Genomic DNA, 10,253 nt, shown 5'->3' with positions numbered 1-10,253 from the left:
GCTGATTCGGCACACGGTTCTACAGGAAGCCTCCGAAGAGTATAGTTTTATAATGTAATCTATAATTTATTTGTTACTTCTATTTGCAAAATTATACGATTTGTTGTTTTGACGTTATTTTATTGATGAATCATAGATAATAAAAATTAAAAAGGTAAATATATTCCAAGGATTATGGTGGCTCTGGCTTCAACACTCATCTTGAGACTAATGGTCACAGGATCAGTGGTCTCATGTGCGTCGTACTCAAATTATGACAGATTCTACAACACATGTGGCCGCCTCGACTGCGCGGCCGAGACTGCCGAAATAATGACGTGCAGTGCACGCGTTGCCCTTCCCCGCTACCTCTCCCGCTACCCGCTGTCGTCTTGGGTACCTTGTCCCCTCTGCGTCTGTCACCCCGCAAGGAAGGTCACGCACGAAAAAGTCCATCTATAAATACGTTTAGCGTTTGGTGAAATTCCACCTAACATATGAGAAAAATAAATGTCATTTTTGGAACTAACTTTGCCTTACATTTTGACAGTGACAGTTGACGATACGCTACTTTAACGGAGGTTCGAAACTTGTGCTCGCATCGCATTATTTTTCATCATTATCATCACTTCTGGACGTAGGCCTCTCCCAAAGCACACCAATGGATGCGATCTATAGCTTTCCACATCCAATCATAACCAACCACCTTTCGTAAGTCGTCATTTCATCTAGCCAGAGGGCGTCCCACACTACGTTTGCCTAGTCGCAGTCTCTTCAAGATCAAATAATCTTTGCCGGCCACAATTATATTTTTTGACCCAGTAATACCTACTGTGTGGAAATCCGCCGACCAGCAGAATCCATGGTCACTTTAGCTGTTTGATGTGCGTTATAACTTTTGTACATTTTTCACTGTTCCGCATTGATCGGAATTAGGGTTTCGTTCCCGTCTTCCCGGGAATTCCCGGGAAATTTGTCTTTCCCGAAACCGGGAAAAAAAATAGCATTCCCGGGAATTCCCGGGTTTGGTTTTTAATCGATTCTATGCTATATTTTCATCTTTATTTATCTGTTTCTCTTAACTTGAACCAAAAAAAAATATCGGCAGGCTTGTCATCTACGATCAGAAACTCGGTTTTGTTGTAAATTATTGGAAAATCATACGTGTTATTGTTTTCGCGCAGCTGCATTGCAAAGATAAATGACTCATCAACATCACCTTGTTTCACCTCTTCCTGATTCAATATTTTCATATTTATTTATCTGTTGGTCCTACCACCTACCGAAAACCAAACAATTGATCGGCTTTTACATTTGTGACCAAAGACTAAAGAGTATGTAAAAGCTAACGCTAGTGTGACGCCTGTCATATTTTTATTTTATGTCCCCGTTTTGTGTCCGCTTTTATTTTTTATAAAATTACTAACGCATAGAAAAAACCAAAATAAGAAGTAGGTTGAGCGATAAATCGTTGAATGAATAAATTTTTCTAAAACATTACCTCAAGTGTAATTAATTTTCTATTTTAATTATATGTCATAATAATATTATTTTCAAACTGGTTATTGTTTAATTTACAATTAAGAAAAACAAATAATTTGGCATGTAAAACAAATAATTATAATTTTGGTTGTTAATTTATCTGACTGTTGCTTTTTTCTACCTATACGAGTGATAAAAGTATATTTGATTAAATTGTAAGTGTTTAAATAGACTTTTAATACCCGAAAATAGCAAAACCAATCATTTAAAATAAATTCCCGTTTCCCGGGAATTCCCGGGAAATCTTGAAAAAAATTCCCGTTTCCCGGGAACAGAAAAAGGTCGGGAAAAACGAAACCCTAATCGGAATAGATATTATTTAATTTCACGGGAAAATTCTTCTTGAAGTCACTGTTTACTAACATATTTAACACGATTTCTTTGTTTTAATCATCATCAAATATCTGTATCCAACGCTATTATTGTTGTTATGTCAAGCAGCGTCACGAGTGTTAAAAAACGAAACTAAAATCTTTTGATGCGGCGGCTAATCTCTCGCCGTATTACATAACCATTACAAAGAGGCCCTGTCTTGTAAAGCGGCTAGCCATAACGTAATACGGCGGATTATACGATCCGGCTGCGACAGATACACTAGATGAAATTAATCGATCTGGGATTAATAAATAGCTATGTATATTTTAATACTTATCTAAAGCTAGCCTATAATAAATACTTTATACCTAATAATCCCTTTAGCGCCTTAGCCGTTTCGATTGCTTATTTTGTTTTGAATTAGTGCACATGCACTTGTTGCACTTTAGTACTATAAAACTTCTGCAAATTATAGAGTCCAATAACGCTCGCTTTGGAACAGAAATATGGAGGCACTAAATACCTATCTACAGTATGTTTCCTAATGAATCATATACATTCGTTAGCACTAGTTACAAGTACCTTTACGCATGACCCGCCAATATAACATCATCTAGAATCAGCCTATAACTCTACATTTGAAAAAGTAATGCATTTCAAAACATCTTTATTTTACTAGTTTTATCTATTTGTAGTAAATAATCGATTTTTAAACCAAATACTCTTGTTTACTTACCTTGCTAAATATGCCTACGTCTCTACATGTGTCTATACACTCGCTAGCAATTAAAAAGTTCAACATACAAAAAGGCGACTCTAAAATTAAAAGCCTCGATTTTTTAATACATTTCAATAAAATTTTAACACAATATTTACGTTTTTGGATGGTAATATTCTGATATTACCAAATGTTGTTAAACTTAAATATTGCAGACGGTTTCATTAAGTTAGCGTTTCCGTATGATTTTCTCACTGGAACTTTTTCATTTCTCGTGAGTGTAATTGAATTCAAGCGTAAACTGCGTTCATTAACATACTAAACTGTGATTCATAGATACCTATTCATTTAAATTGGCCATCTGACTCACTGTAGTAAACACAAACAGTTTAAGTACGGGAAATATTTCAGGTAGGTAGATACCTCTTACGTGGATACGTAAAGTGTTTAGCACTTACACTTCCTAAGTATCATGTTGATACATTAATTCATTAGTGGCTATTAGAATTCCCATATTTATCTGATTACCACCTAATCAGTATAATTATGACAACTGCATTTCTTCACCCATTTTTTTCCTTAGACAACAAAATATATATATCCAGAAATATAAAGCCTTAACCACTTTAGTTAAATTCCTATCCATGGCTCACATAGAATATTAAATTTTATTTACGCATAGGTGCCGAATAAAGCGTTATACCTACTCTCTAAGCTTGGACCATTATCCATCACACTGGTCAATATCAGATTGATCATTATGTTCACTACACAGTACACACCAATGTTCTGTTATTCTAGATGTGTGTGTGTGTGTGTGTGTGTGCTAAGCTCATTCTAGATAAGTACTACTCAAGAATCAAGCTTCGTATCCTCAATCCACATGTCACAAATAGGTAGATTATAATACACACGTGAAAATCGTAACAGCCTTATTTTTTTAAGTTGAATTGAACTACAACCGATGGCCGGTGACAAATCTAACACCAAACCAGAAAAATAAACCCGCGCACCGACAAAACACTGCCCAAAGGAGCCGAATGCCGATGCAATGATGGCTACGATTAGATAATAAACTAAATTATTGAAATCGAGCATTTGCCGATACCCCGCAGTTGTATGGGGTACTCAGGCGAGGCGATACGCGCGAATATACAAAATGGCGCCCAAAAAATATCCACACGATATCACGTTCGTATCTCCTGAAGAGGAAAAGCTTATTGTCAAGTGCATTTACGGTTAGTTTTTTATGTGTCAGCTAAAGAGTTCAAGTTGCAGTGCTTCGGTGATCAGTTTACATGGGATGTTGACCATCAAATGCGCCGGTGCGGTGTTGGTGGTCGTGTTAAAACAGCTGGATAGTTGCCTATATGTAATTATGCTGATATTTCTGTTTTCCCCGATTTAGAAAGAATTAAGAACAAATGTTAACCAAGTAAACTAGAAGTAACCCAAAAATCAATGCATACATAAGTATATTGGTGTGCAAACAAGCAAGATTACTCACTCTATTTATTAACACCCGACAGAAAAAGGGATGTTGTAAGTTTAACGTGTCTGTGTATCTGTATGTGCGTATGTGTCTGTGGTAGCGAAGCTTAAAACGGCTGAAACGATTCCTGTTTTGTTATTTTAGGACCATTGGTAATGTTATCCCGAGTCGCAGTCTTAGCCATATTTTATCAAAATCGGCACAGCCATTCAAAAGTTATGCGTCTTTTGTTGTTGAATATCGGTGGTTTTGAACGTTGGCCAAGGTAGCTTATCTGTTACAAGCTACAACTGAGGCCTAATAATTGACGTTCGTCGTATCAAAACAGACAGTTTGAGTCAAAATTCCTGACAATTTAAATCTTGACATCCCAAAATTAAAAGCAATATGGAAAAGTTACTAAAAATTTTTTTAACAATTTTGTCTTTAATTTTTACAATCTAATTTAATTATTACTTATAATGCATGCTGTATTCGCCTGTTATTGAAGATGCATTTATCATTTAACTACTGTATTTTTATTAAGCATGAATTTAATGAAATCTTTGTTGGCGAATCATATATAAATAAATAAATAAATAAAATTGTTATGTACGGTGGCCTGCGCCTAAAAGTATACAGGCGGAGTTTTTAAAATAGCGATCCCTGATGATGAAGGGACCAGCTACATCTGTTATAAATCCGGGGACGTGTTGTGTGTGATGTGTGTAGCAGTGGTGTTTATGTGGATGTGCTTGAGCAGCATGCGAGCTTGAGATCGCTATTTTAAAAACTCCGCCTGTATACTTTTAGGCGCAGGCCACCGTACATTTACAACTTGCCTATCTAGATAGTTCAGAAATAAATCCTTAGTACAGCCGAACTGGAACACTTATTCACGTAGGTAAGTACTTTGCTCTGATACTCAAGTAGTTTTATCAAGATATCATTATACTACATAGATTGCATAAGAATTTTATAATGTTATCAATATATTTTGGGATCGTTACTCATCAATATTTTGTAAAACGAGATAATTATTATCAATAACAATAGCATTAATGCGATGATTCAGCAGATCCGTATTTCTCAGGTTATTTCGTAGTTTAAAGGCAATCGTCATCGCTATCGTATGAATCACAAATGTATGGAGAAACAGCGTCGGCAATGCCGATGAAGTGGACGCAATTGTGTGAATTTCTATGCAAAAAATACTGAATGCGATGCGTCCCTTGCGTAAGATGCCGAAAGGTGGACTCTTACCTTCAGTGGCATTGGAAAAGAGTCATACATAAGTATATATACCTAGTACAATAATTTAAACTTACAAAGGTATAATATTATCCAGACAGACCTATCATTACACTCATAACTTGAAATTTATAAAATTGGCATACCTAACTACCTATTCCCAGATAAAGAGATTTGCCTTCAGCATGAGCCCCATATCTGGAGGGCGATCCCCCTTAACCTTACCAGAAACCTTACTTAACCAGATTTCATCTCATGGTTTAACACGACCCTTCCTCTTCAGTTAGTTTACATAACTTCCTCTCCATTTCTACTTACATGATAAAAACCGTCAATAAAAAACAAACCTCATCTCCTTGTAACACCACCCCCAGGGTACTTAAAGTGCGGTACGTTCGTGAAGGTGGGTCCCCAGCGCTACGTTCTGCCGGCCAAGTTCCGGCGCTGCGCGGAGTATATCTACAACATGCAGGTGCGCCCCGACGACACCTGGGTCATCACCTTCCCGAGGTCAGGTGAGGATTTCTTAGAAAGAATATTTTCACGAGTATTTAGGTAACTATGGAGTTAATAATTCAAAGTACCCTCATTATGCTGCTTTATTTAATTATCCAAATAATGTAACTGTGTTTTTTGGTAAATAAACTTATTTGTATTTGTATATTTGTATTTGTATAACTAACTACATCTGTGTGGTTCACATGGTTTTAGGTGGAATTTCACCAAACACTAAACGTATTTAGTAGCCTGTCAAACGTCGTGCAAACGTCTGTCAGTTAGTACAAAATGTATTTAAAATTTGATTTAAATACAATTTTAAATACGTTTAGCATCATCACCTTTTGAATTACTAGCTGTTGTAATTTTTGTGAAGCATCTGTTACAGAATTGCAATGCTCTGCTGCGCCCACTTTTTGCTATTGTTATTTTACGATACTATTTCCAGTTTCCTAGTGTAACTTTTATTAGTATTTAATATTTTGCTCAATCCAAACTTTGCCATCATACACAATTACACACACACACTCGAAATTAAGTGTATTCAAACTTGCAGTAAAAACTCAAGATATTCCGCCAAGGCTAACTTTGAGAATGGTCTTCCAAAAGTGTAGGTGAGTCTAGCAGAAGCACTTTCCAAACTTAATGCCTGTGAACCCGCTAAACGCTGAAACTTTCAGGATAAGGTATTATCTTAATGCTATCTGGCGTATCCTTTCCCCTTTTAAACTTAATAGATTAACCTTTACCTCTGCAGGCACAACTTGGACCCAAGAAATGGTGTGGCTTCTGCAAAATGATCTCGATTTCAAAACTGCTAAAGAAGTACCTTTGTATGAGCGGTTTCCACAATTAATGTAAGTAAGTCATTATTTATAATGAAGTTTCTCCATTATACACTCACGAGCAATGAAAACGTTAATGGCAGGTGGAACTTTTTCATTGCACCTGAGTGTACTTCACGTTATAGACTTTCTGATAAATAGTATGTACTTAGCTATATTACTATGTTAGCATAGGTTTGAATAGAGCATTATGCGTGAAAACCAACCTCACTCATGCTGATTAAATTAATTAGCTGACCGCCGTAGAGCAGGTGCCTTATTCATGCCAACTCAGCGTTACCAAAACGACAATGAATTCGTAAAAGGTACATCGAAGATCGAAAGTTAAAGTTAAAGAAGAAACCAGTAAGCTTTTCGAGCAGAATAATCTAAGATGCATGAATTTCTATTTGGGCTTATAACTAGATGATTGATGTAGATAGGCTAAGGAAATAGAGTAAAACGCTTCCTGGAAGAAGTCTGGCCCTATCGCAAACTTGTTTTGACAAAATGTATTAATCAATTACTTCATAAATGTTACTTCGTTTTGGAATCGCGATACTCCCTTTGTATCCAGCAGACGGCGGATGACATTCAACATTTGTGAATTATCTTATACAGTACATAATATCAAACTTTCTCACATTACAGAGTGACGGCCCAGATCCCTGACCTCGCGCACTACCTCATCCGAGCCAACTTCATGAACCTCGCCAACTTCCAAGGGCTAGACGCGGCCATCAGACAGCCCAGCTGGGAGTCCATCGACAACGCACCCTCGCCACGCTTCATCAAGACCCATTTACCACTGTCGCTCCTCCCGCCGAACCTTCTAGACGTGGCCAAAGTGGTGTATGTGGCCAGAGATCCGAGAGATGTCGCTGTTTCGTATTATTATTTGCAGAAACATATTGGGAAGGGAATCGTGCGCGCTAGCTTTATGGAGTTTTGGGAAGCCTTCAGGAAAGACCTACGTGAGTACCAAAATGTTACCTGTGGTTTATGGGATTGGACTTTCAGACTACTGACCAGGGGGTCACTCTCTAAATCGACACGAACAAGAATTTTCACGCAGTAGATAAGTTTAACCCAAAGAGATAGAGCCGTAGTTAGCGCAGTGCTCCGAAACTTTGGAAAAGCAAATCTGCAGCGCTAACCACGATTGAGTGACAAATTCTCGTTCGTACATTCGTTGATTTATAAGAGTGACCCCCCTGGACCCCGAAGTTATACACGAAACACTAGATTATGTCTTATACTACATACTACCTACATGTTATACTACTTTTAGTATACTACTTATAGTATGGAACAACTCGGCTCACGCTGGGAAGGTGGACATCGCGCTTAATGAGACCTGTCGGCTGGTTACAGGCTGCTTAAAACCAACTCCGACTGATAAGCTATACCTGCTCGCTGGAATAGCACCGCCAGCGGTTCGCAGACAGGCCGCTGCGGCCAAAGAGCGCTGGAAACAACTGAACGACTTGCGCCATCCTCTGTATGGTCATGTTCCAGTGCAGCAGCGCCTTAAATCACGCAGAAGCTTCGTCACAACCGAACCGCTGACTAACGAGACAGCGCAGGAGTTCAGGTTGAGCCGCTGGAGAGCCGATACTTCCCACTTGCGTCAGTTTGTCCAGCCAGCCGAGGAGCTGCCTGCTGGAGGGGGTGAAGAGTGGTCTGTATGGAAAACTCTAAACCGCCTCCGGGCTGGCGTTGCCCGGACGAAGGACAATTTAAGGCGATGGGATATGCTCCCAGCCAATGCCAGCACTCTATGCAGTTGCGGAAGCCTCCAGACAACGTCACACCTTATAGAGTGTCCTAATGCCCCAAAATGCAGTCAAGGAGACCTGATGAAGGCCAATGATCTCGCAATAAGAGTAGCAAAACACTGGAGGAAGTTAGCTTAGTGCATTTTACACGATAGAAGAAGAAGATACTACTTTTTACTGAATGACGACATTGATAGTATGAATTTATTACATTGACATTGAAATATAATGTGAATTATGCTTTTTTTACTGTGACATTTTTTGTAATACGTTCTCATATAAGTACCATATATTTTCTCTTTGACTTATAAATTATTATGATTTATGAATAAATGAGTATTTCAGTATTTCAGAGTAATGATATTTAACTATGGTTGTTGCTTCCAGTGCCGTTCACCCCGGTGGTGGCTCACGCGAACGAGGCGTGGCAGAAGAGGAACCACAAGAATCTCCATTTTATATTCTACGAAGATCTAAAAAAAGTAAGTCATACATAATAAAATTATAATACAAATCAAAATCAAAAATCAAAAGCAGAAAAAAATATAAAAAAAAATTTGAGTATGTTTTGCTCTTTACTCAAAACCTGTCCTTCAATGTAGAGGAAACCGAAAGCTAATTCCAGAAGTCACCACTGTCGAGTAGGCCCGTTTCCTGGTTGGTTCAGTCGCCATTTTTCTCCCCAATAATGTAATTGGTCAGAACCTGAAAGGCACACTCGATAGTGCTGCCAAAGTTTCACTTGGTTTTCTTCCCCTTTTTCTCAGGACCTATCCCTGGAAGTGCGCTCAATGTGCAAGTTCCTCGGGCGCGAGTACTCCGACCTGAAGCTGTCGCTGCTGGTGGACCACCTCGCCTTCGACAACCTCAAGAAGAACAAGACTGTGAACAACAACCTGCACAATGATCAGAAAGCACAGTTCATTAGGAAAGGTGAGGGCGGGTTCATACGTGCGTCAGGTGTTAAAAAATAGGATGCGTTATGACGAGTTTTCATTGCGCCGTAAGGGTGGTACTCTTCAAAAGGCACGGACATAAAGTCTGTGGAGTGATAATCACTTATTTAAAAAAAAAAAGGGTGGCACAATATGGCGGCAGAATTTTGGATTGCATTAATTCATCTACTTATCTGCTAATACTATTGCTATGCTATTAAACAAGGATCAACATCTACTTATGACTTGTATTAAAACATTCTGACTATCCCATGTAGATAAAATCAGTGTAAATAATACCCTGACTCTACACTTGACTCCGACGGCAGCACTTTCATATTCATCCTAATCAACAGTTAACTATAACCAGGGATTAACTTCCAGGTGAGATCGGTGGTTGGGTGGAGCACTTTGACGAGAAGATGGTGGTGCAAGCCCAAGAGTACCTGCGCACGCGCCTGGCCAAGGTTGACGTGAGATATCCGACCATACCGTGTAGTGTCACGGACACTGACTGTTGGGAGAGCGAGAAGGAAGTGACGCACTTATAACAGTTGTTACAATTGCTGTTTTAACACTTAAGGACCAGGCTAACGGGTCAATCTATAAAGCTGTGCAATCTAAAAAATATTTATCATACATAATACGGGGTACATTGCAGCAACGAAGGTCAACGATACCCGTTCGTTGGCGTTTGTTTGGCCGGTCTGTACGCAGCTGAAATCGATGAACGAACGAACGAGAATTAGAAATAGAGCCGTTGTTCGTCGTCGATTGAGAAGGTAACCCCCCTGTACATAAGTTTACATAAGTAGTTACGTTTAGTACAAGTTGGGGGCAAATAAACATGTCCTTGAGCTCAGATGCTATCCAGGTTCCTTGGCCCCAGATTTTATCTATAGGTAGGTACTTTTGAAGGCTATAAAGTTTCCAGAATCTGTA

The 10,253-nt window shown here is 38.7% G+C and overlaps 1 protein-coding gene across 2 annotated transcripts; it reads left to right on the top strand.

The window, feature by feature from the left end:
* The first annotated feature begins 3,642 nt into the window (after window positions 1–3,642).
* LOC119691453 (sulfotransferase 1C4) lies at window positions 3,643–9,921 on the top strand. Of its 2 annotated transcripts, none has more exons than XM_038108935.2 (7): window positions 3,643–3,792; window positions 5,651–5,791; window positions 6,532–6,631; window positions 7,250–7,572; window positions 8,764–8,858; window positions 9,144–9,309; window positions 9,696–9,921. In XM_038108935.2, exons 1-7 carry the CDS (start codon window positions 3,714–3,716, stop codon window positions 9,860–9,862), a joined length of 1,071 nt encoding a protein of 356 aa, XP_037964863.2. In that variant the 5' UTR covers window positions 3,643–3,713; the 3' UTR covers window positions 9,863–9,921. The 2 variants fall into 2 exon arrangements, with proteins under 2 accessions (XP_037964863.2, XP_048482907.1); XM_048626950.1 differs by lacking the exon at window positions 3,643–3,792 and adding an exon at window positions 3,799–3,926.
* Window positions 9,922–10,253: the final 332 nt, after the last annotated feature.

The sequence above is a fragment of the Plutella xylostella genome, chromosome 17 (assembly GCF_932276165.1).
Source record: "Plutella xylostella chromosome 17, ilPluXylo3.1, whole genome shotgun sequence".
In the NCBI taxonomy this organism is placed as follows: domain Eukaryota; kingdom Metazoa; phylum Arthropoda; class Insecta; order Lepidoptera; family Plutellidae; genus Plutella; species Plutella xylostella.
Note: the sequence above shows the minus strand (reverse complement) of the source record. Positions and strands in the feature narration are given on the sequence as shown.

Excerpts from the sequence above, each read along its gene's own strand:
- LOC119691453 (XM_038108935.2), top strand. The coding sequence starts at position 3,714 with ATGGCGCCCAAAAAATATCCACACGATATCACGTTCGTATCTCCTGAA. Across the intron at positions 6,632-7,249 it reads GAGCGGTTTCCACAATTAAT|AGTGACGGCCCAGATCCCTG; the intron begins GTAAGTAAGTCA and ends CTCACATTACAG. Across the intron at positions 7,573-8,763 it reads AGCCTTCAGGAAAGACCTAC|TGCCGTTCACCCCGGTGGTG; the intron begins GTGAGTACCAAA and ends TGTTGCTTCCAG.